The sequence below is a fragment of the Hetaerina americana genome, unplaced genomic scaffold, assembly GCF_022747635.1.
Source record: "Hetaerina americana unplaced genomic scaffold, ioHetAmer1.1.p SCAF_16, whole genome shotgun sequence".
In the NCBI taxonomy this organism is placed as follows: Eukaryota; Metazoa; Arthropoda; class Insecta; order Odonata; family Calopterygidae; genus Hetaerina; species Hetaerina americana.
The window spans coordinates 3428670-3449280 of NW_027286719.1; the positions used below are offsets into that span (position 1 = coordinate 3428670).

At 38.1% G+C, this 20611-nt stretch overlaps 1 protein-coding gene across 3 annotated transcripts in view; it reads left to right on the plus strand.

The window, feature by feature from the left end:
* Nucleotides 1-20611, plus strand: part of LOC139686984 (histone acetyltransferase KAT6A-like) — a 161454-nt gene that overhangs the window by 63359 nt on the left and 77484 nt on the right. For 2 of the 3 annotated variants that reach the window (XM_071584035.1, XM_071584036.1), the window contains exon 5: nt 7435-7517. In XM_071584035.1, the coding sequence (XP_071440136.1) occupies nt 7435-7517 (83 nt within the window). Of the gene's footprint in view, nt 1-7434; nt 7518-7767; nt 8973-20611 lie in introns of those variants that run through there. The other variant, XM_071584037.1, reaches the window with a different exon arrangement.

The window sequence follows — 20611 nt, forward strand, 5'->3', positions numbered from 1 at the left end:
ATCTAAAATAAAAGGAACTTGCAAAAAATCACAAAAAAATTATCATTTTCTTTAATCGTGTGCCCTTCACCAAATAGTACGATGCCCAGTGTCTATGGTGTTTTATAAAGGAAAGGCTGAATTAGTGACTCCTTGTCAGAATAACCAGTTTGTCTCTCTAATGACAATGAAATATGATTGATTTGATTCTTCACTATTGGTTCCTACCATCCTCAGATAATCAAGCATGTCTTCTACACATATGATGGCACTCTTAATCCAAGTAAGGGTAGTCAGGGTGCAATTTGAGTCATGGAAGAATTATAATTCAGGCTTTAAAATCAGGAAATGACTCTTATTTCTCTTTCCCTGAAGTAGGTACTCATGAAATATTTGTTACCAAAATTAATTTTAAAAATATGGTTTAAGTAGCCCTTTGATTTTCAGATGATAAAAACTAATTAACTGTTTACACAGTGATCAACCTGAAGGTCTGATTCGTTGGTGATGGTCGAGTTCACCCAGTATTAAGCCTACCCGCATTTTAGATTCACACATCAGGCTAGGGGGTCCAGGTCGTGGTTAATGCACTAACAGTGTGAACATAATCAACTCATGCCTACAGGCAAGAGTTGATTATGCAAGAGTCGCTATGAAAGTTTTGAGACAGACTATGTTGCAGTCTATTATTGCCTTTCCAAGAAAGCGGGCTGACAGCAGCGTTCTTTCAGAGTAATGCATGCAAGTTGCAACTCGCTTGGCTTATCGCTGTTGCTGAGCGGTCTTCCTTTGTTTCTGTTAATGTGGCTTGCGGGTGTTGTGAGAATGGAGCCAGAAAGAGAGCACTTTCGTGCAATGATTCTTTATGACTTAAAAAGTAGTTAAAATGAATCTGAAAGCCTTGATAGTTTGCAATGGGCCTTCGATGACCTTCCTCCTTCCCATCCAAAACTGTTTTGGTGGTTTCAAGAATTAAGAAGCGAACAAACTTCATTGAAAGATGAGGAGCGGGCATCCGGCAACTGCATTGACTGAGGGAAACATCGTTGCTGTGGAAAAACTGGTGCACGGGAACAACCATGTGATATTGAAGTGTTACTACAGATTGCATCGGCAGCAGTTTCCAAAATCCTGCACAAAAATATTCGAGTCAGGAAAGTTTCATCTTGATGGTTACCTCTTGCGTTGACAGAGGCATAAAAGTGCATCTGCATTGAGTGGTGCAAAGAAATATTGAAAAGATTTGACAGAGGCATTTCTAGACGCGTTTTTGACCTAGTTTCTGGTGACAAAATGTGGATTTATCAGTTTCATCCTGATAATAAGCACTTGTCGACTGTATGGATTTTACCTGACTAATTCCCAGCAAGGATTTCAAAGAAGTTGCTGCTCTGTGGCTCACAAAAATATGTCTACCTAAAGTTTCTGGAAAGCTTAAAGGAAGGCAGCTGAAGACAGGACTGCAGGGAATTGTTCTGCTCCATGACAATGCATCTGTGTACACAGCCAACCTTAGAATTCAGTCTCTGGAGTCCATAGAGGTCAAATGAAAGACTCACCCACCTTACCGTCCTGACCTGGCCCTTGTGATTATTTCCTGCTCCCTAGAGTCAAATATCGCATGCCTGGAAGGAGGTTCTCCAGCCTTGCAGAAGCCATTGACGCCTACAAAAGGGAACTTTCAGAACTCGAGGCAAATGAGTGGTAAAACTGTTTTAAGAAGTGGTTAATGAGAATGCAAAAATGCATAGAATGTCATGGCAAGTATTTTGAGAAAATATAGTTATCAAAATTATTTCTAGTTTCTTAGTTTTAGTGTATCTTTAGCAGCAACCCTCATAAAATCTCTGAAGCTCTATATATATATATTAATAGAAGATGCTTCTGTAAGGCATACTTTTAATAATGTCCGAGGAGTTTATGAAAGGCTCGTGACATGACAAGTGCCAAATATAACCTGAAAAATCAAGAATCACATCTTGCCTCTCAGAAAATGCTGAAGAAGATATTTGTAGTTTTTTTATGGTGGTGCTCTTTTATGTTCAAGTTTGGTTCCCCACACCATTGACTGCTACCGCTCCCATGCAGGACTTGTAATTTTTGTGCCCAGGATCTAATGGTTTCAGCAACAGTTGTGAAGACCTTCCCAAATCTTATTTGATGTCTGTAACTGACTTTTGGTGTCTTTGTCTGAATGAATTAGTTATATTGGCACCTTATGATTCATGTGTGGCAATGAGTTTTGAGTAGATAACTGGAAGAGCCGCCCTGTGTTTTCGAGAACACTCCAGTGCCGAGCATGTCTGACAGACACCCACTTTTGAAGTGTTGTCCAAGGTTATGCCTGGCATTGGTCAAAGGAATGTTATCCGTTTTTTCATTCTTGATCATTTTGTTAGATTTATAGTGGGAACAAATTTTTTAGGAACTAATTCAATCTTTTTAGGGCAATAAGGAAGGAATATAGGCACTGATATTCGGTCATTTAGCTCTGCTAATTATCAATGACGTTTGTAAGGAAGAAATAGCTCTCATATAACTCATGATCAATTAATCAACGAAAAACAAAAGCCGGGGATCGAGATGGTGCGGGGGCTAACGTACTGGCTTCCCACCCTGAGGGCGCTGGTTCAAATCCCGGCGGTGTTGAATATTTTTCAGAGGTATCTCGATCCCTACTTGAGGTGCTTTGTGGAGGGCACTTTGAGTGAGTACGCCGTCCGTCGGATGGGACGTTAAACTGCGGACCCCTTGGCGCCTTTCGTAAAGAGTAGGCTAATAGCGACGCCGGGTTTCTCTCCACCCTTCATCCTTTCCTGTCCATCCCCTATGGCGCAAATGACCTCAGCTGTCGGTTGCCTCCCCTAAATACTACTAAAACAAAAGCCATGCTCTTGTGAAGTTGTAAAAGGCATAAAGAAAAGTATCCTGGTGCAAAAGACACCATAATGATATACATGCTGCATTTTGTCTTGGTAATAGTAACAACTGGTATTTATGGTTTGCCAAAGATTTATTCACACAATCAAATTTGACAAATTTAATTTTTTCTGATCCAAGTAACTGAAAAGTGAATGAAAGGGTATGTTAGGAAATAGAGCTTGCATGATTTATTGAGAAAATTAGAACGGGAATTCTTCACTGGGTTGCCAGCTTGAAGTGATGATAATATATATTTTATTAGTTATTACATAGAAATGGGTGTGTATAAATGTTTCAGTATTCCTGAAATGCAGAAAATGGGGGAAAAGAGTGAAGTATAATTACAATTTTACTTTATAATTGATGAAAAAATGTTTTCACCAATTTCATTGTAAGTTGTCATCCGCTTGTGCCCCAGGTTGTAATAATCTGATTTACTTGAAACATGGCGTGTGTAATGTGTATATCAAAAGGATAGCATTTAACTGTCGGACTAATGGAATGTTGGTCTGCCTTCATTGTAAAAGTGGGGCTTTAATGGATTGTCTGAAGGGAAATGTCCAAAGTCCATGAATTATCAGTTCACCGGAGGAAATTTTCTCTAAGAAGTCATTCTTGTGTAATTGTTAACATTTATTGGGGGCCATTGTTATATAATACGCTACACTTAACCTTTTGCACTCGGATGTTGAGTGTGACTCGACATGGTTAGTAACGGCAGCAGCTCGTATATCGAGCCACACTCGACACGGAGTTTCACCGTGAGAGGAATTGGGATTTTTGTCTATTTTTCCAATAACTTTTCTTGTAATCATCTGCATGAAAGGAAAAGGAAACTTAAAGCTTAATTAATAGCATGGCTTGTTTTATAAATGAAAAGTATCGACCCATGATGTCGTCGTCGACATAAATGCAGTCTCCCAAAGGATGCCACCGCCTACGCAGATGTTTTTTGTAATCTATTTACTGTGTTGTAACTTCTTTTTCATTTGAATTGTTTGCTTTTTATTATTTGGAAGTCAGCTAAATGTAAAGCAATGTCTTTTAGAGATTATCGGTGCCTGAAAAAAGATCGCCAGAATGTAAAGTTACCTCAGTCAGCTGATCCTTAGTTCATTGCTTTCTAGTTTTGACTCTTTCGTTTCCTTTTCTTCCTAGTGTCCGCTGTCTCATCAAACATTCTGCCTGCTCTTTTCCTATCTATTGCATAGTCAGGAATCATGAGTAGGAGGGCCCAAGATATGATCTATTATATTCATAGTAAAACACGAACCTTAGACTTTTTCCTGGAGTCGTGCTTTTTTGAGGTTGCATCATCCTCCTGTGGTAAAAAAACCTTCCTTATCTTAGTCTCTGAGGTTTACTTACGTTTCTAGAAGCATAACGCAGGTGTTTTCCCTAATGACAGAGGGTTCACTTACAACAGATGCTTTCCCTTTGGACGAATGCTTTGCCAGCTAGTAGTTGCTCATTCTGAATGATTTTCTCCTCCTCACGATGGATAAGTATTCCAAAGAACTAGAAAGCAGCTGTTTCATGAGGAAAACTCTAAAATGGTGGCGTAAATTGTTTTTCCGGGGGCTTCAGGTCAGTGTTGTCAATTCATTTATATTGTATTAAGAATGCCAGCAAAGAAAAAATGAAAAACCGATCTCGCATGTGAAATTTGTTAGGAAACTAGTACACAATCTCTTTGGAGAATTCCGAGATGGTACACAAACGTCCAGGGTTAGATTACCATCCACGAACATAGAGCAACGTTTAGATGGAAAACTCCATATATTCACACCTGACCCTAACAAAAAACATAAAGATTGTGCGGTTTGCTCTGACCAAAAAATCAGAGGAGGAAGAAGAGAGGCGATATATATCTGTGAGACGTGTGAATGTAAACCAGGTCTTCATGTTGGTGAATGCTTCCAAAAATATCATATCGTGAAAAATTATAGAGTTTAAATTATGGTTTATCAATAAAGTTATCAATAATTATGTAAAAAAATCCAAATAAATAAGTTTGTATGAATACAAACTCCAGTTTTTCATTCTAGTGCCACGCTTAGCTAATTTGGGGTATTTAAAAAATTGAATCCCGAGTAGACTAAGGCAATCGAGAAAAAAGCAACCGTATGCAAAGGGTTAAGCATTGTACTTATTTCTCAGATTCTTGCTTAAAACCAGATGGAATAACTGTTTATTTCTTTGTAACATGTACATAAAATACCAAGTGACAAAAATTCAAATTTATGATGAGTAGAGGTACACAATAACAACTCTTTTGTAGATATTTAAGGCATCTTTTAAGGTTAAAAATGGATTTTTGTAATCTGTACTCAAGTTTGAGTTCCTTTCGAAGGAAAACGCCTGAACTGTACCGTAATATTTACCTTCTTTCTATTTTCACTATTTTATTGCAAAGATAATTAATTTAAATAGAATTCCCCTAATTTGTGCAACTGAATAGTGAATAGAAAAAGTGTCAATATTTTGCCTATCCTAGCCACTGTGCAAGTCAATGCCTTTGTAAAGTCTAAATCACTCATTCAAACCACAACATTTGTAAATTAGATAGCTGGAAGTGTTTCATGCATGGAAATAGAATTTGAAAACTTATTTTTTTCACAAAAAGTTATTCAAAATGTGAAATATCATTTTCTCATCTTTGGGAGGGGGGAAAATAAATTTATTGTTTTTGTAGTATCTTGATACATATAGTAACAAAGTCTTGATTTTGGCATGTGACATTACGAAGCTTTACTGTGGACATACATTTCCCATCATCTCGTGCATGTTCCCATGAATGATGCCCATTGTGATGTCATTGGGTCAAATATTTTGCCTCCCATGTTCCACATTGCTTCTTTGCCTGTGAAGATACATCAAGACATCATGGAAGCACTTACATTCTGCAGTGATCTGGGAGAAATTTGAAGGCATTCAGACAATGATGTACTTGATGCCTCAGAATCCCTTAACCTTTCCCCTTCACTTCTAAAGGAACATATTGCACACAAAATCATGGACATTTTGGACTCCAAAAATGATGACTGCATTTTTATCTACTCTATGCATGCACAGATACAATGGGATTAAGACTGAGTAATAAGTACATTCACAAAAACTGGAAAACACATTTTAAGTAGTGACTCATGTGCCCTTTAATTGTTATCTCTTCATAGTTCCAAATTTTGTTAGTCGAGGGTTGAAAATGGGAGAAAGGAGCACCATGCAAATGGCAGCCTTGCTTCCCAGGCAGTGCCTTTTCACTCATTCACCCAGTGACGAATTCATGCCATTATAAAATAACCCCTTAAACAGATGTCATGGGAACAGTTTTTATCTACTGTGTATGTCAGGATATTGATGTGGAGTGAAGTAGTGTACAGTATGGAAGCATGGCCATTGAAGCAGGATGATAGGTGTAGATTGGATTGGATTGTAATATGAGTGTGGAGAAGGATGGAGAAGTGGACCGAAAGTAAAACAAAGGAAGAATTGCTAAGCGTGATAGGAGAGGGGATAGAAGAAATCCAAAGGAGGCAGGAGAAAGATGGATGCATTTTGATTGGTGATGGAATGTTGAAGACTGTGATAGAAGGGAGAATGTTAGGTATGGGAGGAAGGGCTGGGGTAGGGGTTTTAGATTAAATGAAATCTGGGAAGTATAAGGAGTCGAAGTGGGCCTTATTGTTAAATAGGATGTTGGATTGTGTTTTTTTAGCAGAGAATATTATTTCACATATTTTTGTGAATTAGAAAACATGAAAAAACTTTTTCTAGTGTTTTCTGTAGTTAAGGCAATTCTTATATTTTAGTAAGGCATTGTTTTAAAAATCTGTTTTCTTGCATTGAACAACTCCAGATATCTAATTTATACATGTTGTGGAGTTTTTTAATGAATACTTGAGATTTTACACGGGTCAAACCTTGCAGCATGACTAGCAAAGGCTAGAAGTACTGCTTTTTCAATCACTTCACAATATGGCAAATCAGATAAATTCTATTTTGAATTTTCTTTATATTCATATAATGGGAATATTAATTTGGTCAATGTTGATGTAAATTACATTAACATTAGTGCAGGTGTTTTCCTTGTAGTGGGATTCAAACTTAAGTGCACATAATAAATCAATCTGGTATTAGAATTAAGTGCATGTGAAATCATTGGCGAATTCATGCGAAGTTAAAGCGTTAATTCGCACAGTTATTATGTCTAAGTCATTTGTCAAAAGTTGATTTCATTTATGTTACCTACTGTTATGTGTAGCTTGGTATATGTTGTTTCGTGATGAATATGAATGATTCAAGAATTGTGTTTCAAATGAGTAAGGTAATCCATGTTTTTTGACTTAACAGCTTATCACTGTTGTAATACCTTCAGATTTGGTTTAATGGAATTTTTCCACCACCTGATTCAAATTTCCATTTTAATAAATACTTTAAGCTATCGCAGTTTAAGGTACATATTCTAAAATTGTCCCCAACCATTGCCAAAACATCTAGAATTGGAACTAAACAATTGAATTTTACTTTCAGGTCATATCCAAGTTCAGGCGTTCCCAAGGAGCATAGGATTAAGAAAGGGAAGAGGCAACATGACAGCAGCTCGGGCTCAGAGGGTAATAACTCTTCCTTCCTTTATCGGTCGATTTGTGGTGGTCCTGGGACAGGTAGCACTTTTCGCAAGCCCAGAAGGTTGGAGGAAAAAAGTGATAAAATCTCAAAAGAGAAACAAAAGTTTTTTCGTCTAAGTGCTTTCTATTCAAGTCCAAAGCGAGAATTAGTGGTTGGCAACAATGGCCAGTCAATGGGGAAGTTGCCTTTGGGTGTGTCTGCGTGTGCTGGCCGAGGGGGCGGTGGGGTGGTGGTCAGAGGGCCTGGGGGGGGCAGCAGGATGAATCATGCCCCCCCTAGCACCGACTCTGCTCCCTCCCAACACGCCGCCTCCTCTTCTCTGAGTCAAGGCAGCCAAGGAGTGTGGGCCAATTCCTTTTCCACCCAAGACTCAAAACAATCCACATCCACCACTCCTCCCAAGCCATCCTCCTCTGCCATCAGTTGTATTGACTCCTCTCTTTCTCGTCCTGCTAGACCTTTCAGAACAGTCATGCCTCCCAATCCATTAATTTGCCCATCTTCTAGTTGTGAAATCCCCAAAGTTTTGGGTGGAATCTCCCTTCAGAGGAGATTGGTAAGGAATGATGGTGTGCATGTTGGCACTTTGGTTGGGAGTAATGGCCATAATAGCACTGCATATGACCCAAGAAAAATTGGCTGTAAATCCACAATGGAGGCCAATGTTGCTGAAGGCAGTAAAAGTAGTTGGGAAGACAAGCTGAATTCCTCATCATCTTCATCATCCTCATCATCGAGTGTCTACTCCAAATTAAATGCCAACAAAGGCCAATTGAAGGGACTTTTTGATGGCTTAAGTCACCTTTTCACGACTCCATCCGAGAGTAGAATGAGATCCATCCCAAACTATGCAAATGCAAGGAGGGCAGGGAAGCAAATAAAACCAAAGTCTGTGGATGTCAAAGACTCGGCACCTGATCCAGTGAACCGATTTTCAGCCAATAAGCCATCGGTAGTGTCATCCATGCAAAAGGTAAAAAAAATCCAACACCATAAAATGGCACTGGGGGCAAGTATCCCAACCATGAACCAAAGGCCACAGTCCCCCCGGAAGGAGGTCCATAGACAAAGCCATTCCCACCCTTTGTTGTTGGTGTCGAGCTCTGGAGAAAGGGGTCATCTAAGGCTGCAAAAAAGTTCAGGGAGATGTGATAAATCGTCTGATTTGTGTCACATGTCTCCGTCAAAGTTGGTCAAAACAGCCGTGAAGAGTAAGAAGTTTGAGCTGGAGAGGAGGCGTTTGCTGAAGAGTGAGGTGGTGGTGGTGCCTGGGTGCTCCTCCAAGAATGTTTTTCCCCCAAGGGAGACGATCCCCCGGCCTGCTGCCCCGGCCACGCCTCTGCTGGAGGCTGGCGACAAGCTCCTGAAAACCTCGAAGAAAAGGAGCCCTCTCGGCAAAGCCATCCCGACCCGATTTGTGCTGCCCATGCCAACTACGGGTAAGCCATGCTGTGGTTTACCTCCTACTTCCTCCATTGCCACTCCATTTGAACCCAGTCACTTGCTACGAGCAACCTCCCCGTAAATCATTGCCCCAATTTTGAGCTGCTTGAACTTCTTAGAATGGCTGGACTAGACTGGAGTATCCCTAGCTGAAAGAGTAGTGGAGTGACTGGATGCAGTGAGTGGATGTGCTAGGCAGCTTTGATAAAGCATGCTGTGGGATGTGGTGAAAGTGTAGAGGAAACGAAGCTTTATCTTTGACCCTGTTGGAGGAGGTCAGCTCGTGGGAATGGGCTTCCTCCCTCCCGGTTCCATGCTCTCTCAAGACACGGAAATGCTGCCAACCTCCCTCGTTGTCATTTCCATGTCTCGTGTTCTGCTTTTAACTCTGGTGCCTTGCATTACATTTATTTTGCATCTCACCCCAATCAGTAAAACTTACTCAAGATTTCCCCCTCCCACTCTTACTCTTTTAAGGTGAACTAGTTTTTGTAAAACCAAAGAAATTTTGTTTTTGCTTTGTTATCTCCTCATTGCAATGATTGAACACATTCAACTAAGTTAATCATGTTTTGCATGGTGTGATTGTGGCCATTGGTATAATGTATGCTGTTCCAGGCTTTTAAAGTCACTCGTGCACATGCCTGACCTCTACATATCCAAAGTGGCCCCCTTCCCTCCCTAGCTTGTGGACCAAAGTTTCCATCTTAAGCTCGATGCACTGCACTTCAAAATAAAAATGTGTGATCCTATTCAGAGTCTGAAACTTAAATGCTGGTTTTGTTCAGGGCTTTTAGTGGTAATCGTTGACGGCAGGTATTTCTGAAGTCTCTTTTTCTACCTCTAACCCGAAGGGCTGGCTATCCTGTTCTAATTTTTTATGTAAAGCTATGATAATATTTTCAGCATGGGTGGGAATATGGTATTGAAAATTGGATGGTGACTGATTTATGGTAAATTTTTGTTACTGATATCATGTGACCCTGTTTTATTGAAACTAAAATTTTGAATTCTTAGATATATTAATTCCTTCAAAGTGCAACTATAAAAAGCATGGCAAAGTTATTTGTTGCATTCACTAACTTAATGTTTGGAAGCAATTGTATTTTACTTGACCTATCTATCCAGATTTTGCAGTGACAATGCAAGGTTGCTAGAAATGCCACTAAACTTCAACATTAACATTTATGTTACATGTGATGTGGATTTTCTCCTTGCAGATGAGGTGTCTGTCATGCTAATGTGCTTATGCATATGTAGTTGGTGCATAATTAAAAATGTCAACTGCTTATTGCTTAATTTGGCAAGGATATTTGCCACAACAACGGTTAAATCGAAAATTATTTACACTTGTTAATAACCTAGGTGAGCAGTTATCTTGGTGCATTTTGGGTATGCATTAATTTGATTGGCTCACCTTGTGGAATGATGACATGTGTTTGTCTGCATTAATTAGTTTTAAAGTTTCCTGAGTGTATATGTGATACTTAGAAAATAAATAAATACTCTTCTTGTGAGAGTGAGGTGTTGCGCAATTGTTGAAATGGTTTTTCACTGTTCAATCAGTGTTTGCGCTAACTCCATCAGAGCTGGTGCTGTGTATCCTGCATTATCACTTTCTAGACTTTACAATAGAGTGGTCTTGATACTTGAGGTCCTCATCCAAGCTGACATTTGCAGAATGGCGTATGGTTAAGTCAAAATTGCACTTTTAAAATGATTTCTTACATTAAACAGCGAGGCTCATACTCTAGTAGCAGTTCTTGCTTGTATAGTTGCTCATGGAGGCCTATGCAACAATAGCAGTGATACCATCATGATATGTTTTCTCTTCATGTGTATTATCTTTCTCATGTGTAATGGCACTATAATATGCATTGAGAAGCTGTGTTGATACACAAAACAGTGCTGTTACTCACCTGTCAGAGGCATCATGGCAGCTATCAGAGAAGTGCTTCTTGTGACTGACAAACTCTTATCTCTTGCCAGGCCATATTGGTTGCTTATCACAGCCATGTGCTAGGCACTGTTTTTTTTCATTGATTAGTAATGACATTAGCTTGGAAACCTGATGAAATGGGTATATATTGTTTGTTAATAAATATCATGGTAATCAACCCAAACATATGTTTGATTAATCTTGTCAATATGAATTCAAAAATTTTTGCATAGCTAAATGTGCGAGTTCTGTTCAAAAAGTATCACGACTTATGTGTTTTTTCAGATATTATTTATTTATTCATGAATATCTATTTTGTCCCCTTCAAAGTAATCCCCATTAGATATTATACACTGCCTATGTTTTTTCCAATCCTTGAAGCACTTCAGAAAATCATTTTTTGTGATCTTATCAGCTCCTCCTTTGATGCAGTCTTTATCTCGTCAATTGTAGCATAGCGTTGGCCTTTCATGGGCCTCTTCAGTTTCGGGAACAAGAAAAGTCACTGGGGGCCAGATCTGGGGAATACGGTGGCTGCGGCATCATTGGTGTGTTGTTTTTGGCCAAACATTTGTGCCCAAGCAACGATGTGTGAGCAGGGGCATTGCCATGGTGCAAAAGCCAATATTTGTTATTCCATAAATCCTGGCGTTTGTGGCAGATATCTTTGCGCAAATTGTGCATTACTTACAGGTAATATTCCTTATTTACCGTTCTACCCTATGGCAAGAACTGATGATGCACCCCGCCCCAGCAATCAAAGAAAACTATCATCAAAACTTTGACATTCGACCGCTCTTGGCGTGCTTTTTTTGGTCTTGGCTCGTGCTGCAGCTTCCGTTGGGATGATTGAGCGTTATTTTCCATGTCATAACTATAAACCCATGAGTCGTCACCAGTTATGGAGCAAATTTGGGTTGTTGCGGGCACAGTCCAACACCTCATCAGCAATGTTACTGCATTGCTGTTTTTGGTCAAAATTGAGCAGTTTTGGTACGAATTTCGCGGCGACCCATATCATACCCAAATCATTGGTGAAAATCGAATGGCAATCGATATGTTTAGGTCCTCGGCAACTTCTCTAACGGTGATTCGACGATTGGCCAAGACTATTTTCTTCACTTCACCAATGTTTTCGTCTGTTGTTGACGTGCCCGGGCGTCTTACACACTCTTTGTCGTTCTCATCTTCTCGGACCTCTGAGAACATTTTGTACTACTGTTAAACATTGCTTCGGTCCAAGGTAGCTTCTTTATGTGCCACAGTCAGCATTCGGAATGCGTGTGGACACATAATTTCGTTTTTCACACAAAATTTGATACAGATTATTTGATCCGTATTTTGGAACTGGCAAAAATCGAAGGCAAGCCAAAACATATCCCAGCAAAACAGCTGTCAACAATTAATGGAACGTTCAAAATGGCCGAGCTTTTCAGCGTAAGGGAGAGACATAAGTTACATACATAGCGCCACAAAAAAAATCAAATATACTTAACCCGTGGAAATTCAAAATTCGCGATACTTTTTGGACAAACCTCGTATATAAGGAGAGAACATCCTGGAGCTTTAGCTGAAACTTAAAAAAGGAAGGTAAACACAACAGCTGTGTGTGGGGAAGGATGGTGACCTCTGGGTGATTAAGGAGGAGTACGCTTTGTCAGCCAAGCTTAAGAAATTAATGGAAGTGCTCTCAGTGCTTTCATTTTAGGTGCGTTAGTGTTACACCATTAAATGGTGAAACTTGCTGACTTAATATAAAAGTACATTCATATCAGTGCTTAAAAATTATGCTATATTTTTTACAAATTACTGGTATATTAGTAGTTAAATAACAGTAATAAAGAATATATCCTCAGGGCCAATATCAAACCAGTGGACAACAGAATTTTTATTTTAGGAAAGCATTAAGAAAACATAATGATCCCAGTTTTAGCTCATTTGCTATTGAATGAATTTAATGGAATGTTGTCAAGCAGTGGATCTCAAATTCACCATAGTATTTTTACAGGTCTGCTGATCTGATAGTTCATGTGACGAATGAGCTATTTTAGGATAATAATCATGTTTTATGATGAAAAATGATACTATAGTTGTTAGCCTACACAAATTGGTTTGAAATTTCATTTTGGTAAAAAAATTAAATTTATTTGAGCCTACTTAACATTTACCACTTTGATCCTAGTAATCATTTTAAAGGTTGGTTTGATAAGTGAAGGTAGAGTTTGCCTCATAAACAAATTCTAAAAAACTGCAGGAGATGCGGCAGCAGTAACTATTAATGGTTTAATTTTTGGGGCTTTAAAAGAAGAAATTGTCATGACACAATATCATACACATGAGGTCTGTTGAAAAGGTTCCCAAACTCTTTGAAGCACACCTCCAGTTGGTTATTTTTAAATCCACTGGGAGGCATTGCGTCCATGGACTTACCGACTAACTGTCTCCAAGCCAAGAGTTATGGCCGTTTATGGGGAGTGTTCATGGAGTATGGCAAAAAATCGGATCCACAGAAATGAGATCTCTTTGAAGGAGCAGTGTTGTTCAGTGTAATTCTGTCTGAAACCTTGTAGATTCTTCACGTAAACGTTTGAGTTGATTATCAAGGCTTATGTTGTGGATGCTATGAAACCTATCACATTGTTGCATTGTATACTCAGTTCAAAAAGGGGCAGCAATCAGTTGAAGATGACAAGTATTCCAGAAGACCTTAAATGTCAACTGATGGCCTGTGCATTGAGAAAGTGAATGATCTTTTTGGTGCAAATCGACGATTGACTGTCAGGGAACTCTCAGAAGAGGGTGGCATCTTGATTGGTTTTTGCTATGAAATCCAGGCTGAAAAATTGAGGATACATCGAGCCACTGCCAAATTCCTGCCTCGCCTGATGGTAGCAGAACAGGAACCACGTAGAGTTCAAGTCTGTCAGGAACTCTTTGATCGAGCTGAAGAGGATGAAACCTTCTTGTCAAGGATCATGACAAGTGATGAGTCTTGGGTTTATGGATACGACATCAAAACAAAAGTACAATCTTCACAATGGATTGGTGAAACATCCCTCTGCCCCTAAAATGCTTCAAAAGTTTCACTCGAATGGCAAGGAGAAGTTGGCTTTTTTATACGAAAGGGGTTTAACATGACAAATACCTACTTAAAGGCCAGACAGTCAACATGGAGTACTACCTGGGGGTAAAGAAAGTCCTAAGAGATAGAATCAGGCAAAAATGACCTGAACTTTGGAGGAGTAGCAAGTGGTTTTTTTACCAGAACAGTGTGCCTACTCATTCATGTCTCAGAACTCTTTGAGTTTTTAGCCAGAAGCAAAACTTTTGTGCTTCTCCACCCACCCTTCTCACCAGACGTGGCCCCGTGGGACTTTTTCCTTTTCTCCAAATTAAGAACCTTGCTCAAAGGTAAAAAATTTGCCACCATTCCAGAGGCAGAGGAAATTTTGACATAAGAGCCTATGAGCATTCTGGAAGAAGCATTCGAGGACTGTGCAAAAATTAGTAGTAGTTTTTAGGGGAGGTGACCAACAGCCAAGGTCATTTGCGCCATTAGGGATGGATAGGAAAGGATGGAGGGAAACCCGGCATTGGCATTAGCCTACTATAAGTGAAAGGCACCAAGGGGTCCACGGCTTAATGTCCCACCCGACGGACGGCATACTCACTCAAAGTGCCCTCTACAGAGAACCTCAAGTAGGGATTTACCACAGAAAAAATCTGCCGCCTCCGGGATTCTAACCTGGGCCCTCAGGGTGGGAAGCCAGTACGATAGCCAGCTCATCAACCTGATCTCCCTTTTTAAAAAGTGAATACACCATTGGAATTATTGAATATGTTGGGGAGGAGACTATTTTTAAGGGGACCCTGACCAATAATTTTTTATTGAAGTATTTTTTTGTAATAGAAAAAGTTGGGGAATTTTTTGAACAGACCTCGTACAATGTTACAGGTGTCTGTAACCATGCACATTGCACCACAGCCCACAAGTTTAAAGCCAACTTTAAACTTTTACCTTTGGAAAATTCTAAGAAACTCCAGGAATACTTCAGCAGTAACTTTTAACTGAATGATCCACTAAATGCACTATATGATGCAACAATTTCAAAGTGTAAAAATTATTCACCTTGATTGGCATTCAATCCTTGGGATGTCTGGCTGGATTCTTTAGCCAGTTAAGCTACCTCGTTATCCCAGTTCAGGTGTCCTCTTACAATCTGAAATTTTGGGGGTTTTAAAGGAACAGCAATTAATGATAAAATACCATGCATACAATTTCACAGGTAATCACAATCATATGCGTTTTACCGCAGTCCACAATGTTAAAGCCAGCAATAAACACTAGGGTGTTTTACATTTGACAAATTCCAAGAAAATGCTTAGTGGACGGCTCCTTTAAAATTTACTGTTGCAGCATCTCCTGCAGTTTTTTAGAATTTGTCAGAGGTAAAACATCCTATCCTTAAAAGTTAGCTTTAATCTTGTGAACTGTGGTTCAATGCACATGAATAAGAATACCTGAGACACTCTTTATGTATGGTATTTCATCAGAAAATTTTGTTCCTTTAAAGAGCCCAAAATTTTGGAGTGTAAGAGGATGCCTCGATAGCTTAACTATCTGTGAAGAACCAAGGAATCTGGGTTGAATCTTGGTTAGGGTGAATGATTTTTAAACTTTGGCATTGTATCATTATTCATCTTGTAGAAAGCACTTTAATTCAAACTCATATGGGATAATGAATGAATTTTTTTGCCTAACATCAAATGTTTGTTTAAATTTACTAAATAATTTACAAAGATACAATATCAACATGATCCATCTTAAGAATCACTGGTTCAAAAGTTTCAAAAAAATAAATAACTTTTTGATAGCTCAGTGGCATTCTAAGCTAGAAGAAAATATTTATACCAATAGTTGGGAAAAATCAAATTCTCTTCAAAGTGCACTTTGATTAGATTTTTAGGGAATGAGAAAATATTACCAAATTAATATGTACATGTTTAGTGTTTTGCTGTAATTTTTTCGCTGCAATTTTCTCTAGCATACATTTTTTGCAAATTAAAAAATAGAGCAAAATGATCACTTGTAAGTTTGCCATAATTTTTTTAATATGTATCCAATGTGTGTCATACTCAAGGAAAATAACTTTCTTAGAGAGCATAAGAATAGTATTCAAGCCATTCACTGTGGGTGCAATAGTTGATGAAGAATTAAATTGTTAGTAATATGAGGTTACTCATATTCAGTGTATTTTAGTGGAAAAATTGGCGTGTGCAAATTGCTGTTTTAGATCATAAGTTTTATTTGAATTGAAAAAAATTATTTATTAACTTAAACATTGGTGTTGAAATTTTTCACATCTGAAAAATGCCAAGGGAATGCTCTCAGTTCAAGCTTTCTTTTGAACCCCAGTAGTTTTTCTAATAACAATTTGTAGCACAAGTGTAAGGATTCAAAGTTTGATCATTTTGAAACTATGAAACAAAATATGCTCAAAATCTGCATGAGTTATAGAACTAATTAATTATTGTCTGTGAAATTGCAAACATATTCACTGACACAGTGTGGTTGATAACATGGACATTTTTTCAGTTGCGATAGAATAACAGTTATCAGCAATTTGGAAAAGGCTAACTTATTAAAGTCCTTCTTTCAATGCACCTTCACCAATCCCCCACCATATGTCTCCAATAGCTTATCAAATCCCAACTTATGCCCAAAATTGAAATCTTGTATGGGGTGCGGCAACATAACTTCCTTTTTAAAGGGCTATTGCCTGATAAAAAAGGCAGTTATGTTGCCGCATGCTGTATGATTGAATAGAAAGTATGCTGAAAAATACTAAGCCTAATAAATCTACGGTGCCCAATAAAATTCCTGCTCATATATATATATAAGGAACTAGCATTGGGAATTGCACTGCATCTAGAAATCATATTCATTATGGAACATTTCGATGTGGCCAGTTCGATTGTGAGACACCTCGTTAGTCAGGAGTTACTAATGAAAAATCTGCGCATTTTCTGCAAGGGACTACCTGTTCCTTTTGTTAATGATGTTCTTATTTTAAGAGAGCCATGCTTCAGTGGACGTGTTCTTTCTAGATTGTTAGAAAGCCGTCGACAAAGTACCTCATAGTGAACTACTCTCAAAGCTAGAAGTATTTGGCATATATAAAAATATCCTGGGTTGGATTAAAGATTTCTTGAATGGTCAGGTCAAAGAGTGGTCAGAGATAGTATTAGCTCTAATGCAGAAGAAGATACTTCAAGTGTTCCCCAGGGAAGTGTTATTGGACCTCTTTTATTCCTATTTTACGTTTATGATATTGACTCGGTTGTCACTAGTAAGATATGTTTATATGCCGACAATGCTGTAGTTTACTGTGATATTTGTAACTCTGCAAACATAGCAGCTTTATCAGATGACCTTGCAACACTTGGCAATTAGAATTAAACTTAAAAAAGTGCGCAGTAATGAATGTTTGGAAAATGAGCGATTCCCTTTAGAACAACGCCTACTGCATTGGGAACACCGAAATGGAATGTGTAGGCTCAATTAAATATCTAGGCGTTACCCTCACTCGCGAGCTCCCTTGGCGAAACACATGTAGGGAATATGAGGACAAGCTGAAAAAAAAATTTGTATTTGTTTGAAGGGTACTTCGTAAATGTGAGGATAAGGTCAAAGAGAAATGTTATCTTTTGCTCGTTAGACCTCATTTAGAATATGCTGCTAATATAAGGGATCATCACAAAGTTGGTTTGATTGCCGAATTGGATCTTGTGCAGCGTAGAGGAGCTAGATTTGCAAAACATTGGTATAATAAACTTATCATCGAAAATATTAGAGGAGCTGGGCTGGGAATCACTCGTGGAGGGAAGGTTAAATACAGATTAAATCTCTTGTAAGATGTTGGAAGGATCTCTCTTTAGCAGTGATGTTGAAAATTTATTAAAACCTCATCATATATTGGTCATGTCAATAATATTGGAGAGATTAATTGTAGAACAGATAGATTTAAGATTTCATTTTTTCCACGAACAATAACGGATCTTGATAAAATTTTCTGACCATGGTAGGGCCATATTTGGGTCAAAATTAGTCTGTAGAGTATTCACCTCCTGCCACACACCCTAGTGGTGGCTTGGAGGGTGCTAAAATATCATGAAAATATGCATGGCACATGTGGACATGGCCTTGTGTATGGAGTTTGCTCTGCTCTTTTTGCTCATTTCTTTGAGTGTGCCCTCAAATGAACCCCATATTAACAGTACAATTCCTCTCAGGTGTTATTACACCTATCATAATAATGAATGAATCAATCTATGATTATGCCTTCAAGAATTTGAATCAATCATTTGCAGCAGTATGTTTTATATGATGCTTAAAGTACTTTATGAAGGAAGTGCAAGCTAAGTGGTTTTAAATGAATGAAATATTTTTTTCAATTGAATATCAAACTTCCTCTCGTAAATGATATTCATGCAATAGACAGCTCTTTGCGCATGTAAATTTTTTGGCTGTGAAATAATGGATATGAGTTATTTTAGCTAATTAGCAATTGTTCATTTTCTATTGCACCTACTGCACCGGCTTGCATGTACAGTGAGCTCACAATTTTGTGTCTGGATTATTCTTGCTATTCTCTCCTCCCAGAACCTCAAAATTTTACATAAAATTACTATAATAGGGATAACAAAATTATTTGTATTATTAAAAGTAAATTTTTTGGCTGTGAAATAATGGATATGAGTTATTTTAGCTAATTAGCAATTGTTCATTTTCCATTGCACCTACTGCACCGGCTTGCATGTACAGTGAGCTCACAATTTTGTGTCTGGATTATTCTTGCTATTCTCTCCTCCCAGCACCTCAAAATTTTACATAAAATTACTATAATAGGGATAACAAAATTATTTGAAACTACAAAATACATTTTTAAAATACAAATTTGAAATACCTTGGCTCTTTTAAAAGTTTAAATTTTGATCCCAAAATCAAACATTGCCAATGGTATTTAATGATTTAATTTAAATATTTTGTATTGTTTGTACTTTCTCAAGCAATGTTTTTGCCCCAATATTGTTTCCTGGCATTCATTAGCCTCGAGAATTCCAAATTCTCCCTCAACCCTTGTGTTCATTACTGGGTACCCAAAACAGTAGATTTTGTATAGAAACTGATTAAAAAATTAAAATTCTACCCTGAACCTCCAAAACGTAGTTATTTAACTCTTTTTGAAGCAGAAAATGCTTAAATTTTTAACATTTAATTTCTTGAAATTAGAAGCTTAGGAGTATTGTAACCGAGCCACAACCAGGTACCCGCTATCCAGAGACTGCAATTTTTATGTCATGATTGCTGTTATTGATTAATTATTGATGGAAATAAGTGGGGATGATTCTCAATGGTGACTTTTTATGAGAAACATTTATTCATAAATACATTGCTGACATTCAAGAATTCATACTGCGTAATTGCGAATGGGATGTGCTGATTGCTGCTACTTTTCCTCATTTTTCCTATTTTTCTGATTTTTTTGTTTGCACAAATGTAACGCCAGCCAGTAACTTTAATCATACTGGATGCATCCTTAGGATTTGGATGACTTTGAACCAGCTGGAGGATGATTCTCTCACCCGATCACACTTTCCTTTGCAATTTAATGCTGTAATGGCATGGCGCCTTGCATATTTTGAAATAGGTTCTCGATGGAATGAATATAAAAACCCAAAGCCGTACTCTTAAGGGCACTAATAGGTGGAATTCCACCTATTAGTGCCCTTAAGAGTACGGCTTTGGGTTTTTATATTCATTCCATTCATTCGGCCGTAGTACGTTCTATATCTCTTTATCAGTTCTCGATGGCTGGTCTTACGAGCTCTTTGCCAATCTGTCCCATACATTTATGTCGCTGGTTGATTTTTATTAAAAATATTTTATTATTTTCATAATAAATAATGTATTTAGCCAGACAGCTAACATAGTGAACATTGAAAAACATGACAAGCAGCCATCTCAATGAGCAATGTTCTTTCGTGTATCTGGTAATCATCTCGTCCATAGTATCCGCACCAGCTTCATATTTGTTATAATACGTTATTTAATGCGCATTCGTTTCAGCATCATTGTAAACATACATTGTTGATAATAGAATTGTTGCTTTGTTTTTTCTTGGCACAAATGAGCAGAGCATGATTTGTGAATTCCAAATACAGTAGAATATACCTCCTGACTGGTGTGGTGTCATTACTTTTGGAATATGTTACATATTTTGCTGCAAATACCAACAATCATTAGCTTACACTAAAGCAAGAGCTTAGAAATAGGAAGGGTAGTAAAATAATTATTCATGCTAATATTTCTGCCATGAGATGGTATGGCACTGCAAGTTCTCTCAACTACCCTTTCTCCTTGATTATTTTCTCAAATGCTAGCATTTTCACCAGTGTAAATATTGTCTGACAAAGGGTATAAATTTTCGGCATCACAATCTACCAAATTTTTTTGCCAAATTTGACTGCTCGATAAAGTGGATACGAATTCGTACTTTTAAAGATTAGGCTTACAGTTACGAATGGAACCTGGGAAGAGCGAAAAAATCGGCATTGGGTTGTGAGATTTTATTTAAATTCTGGGCTCAGAATTGTAAGCATGAGGTTCCTAATGCATTGATTGATACGGAAACC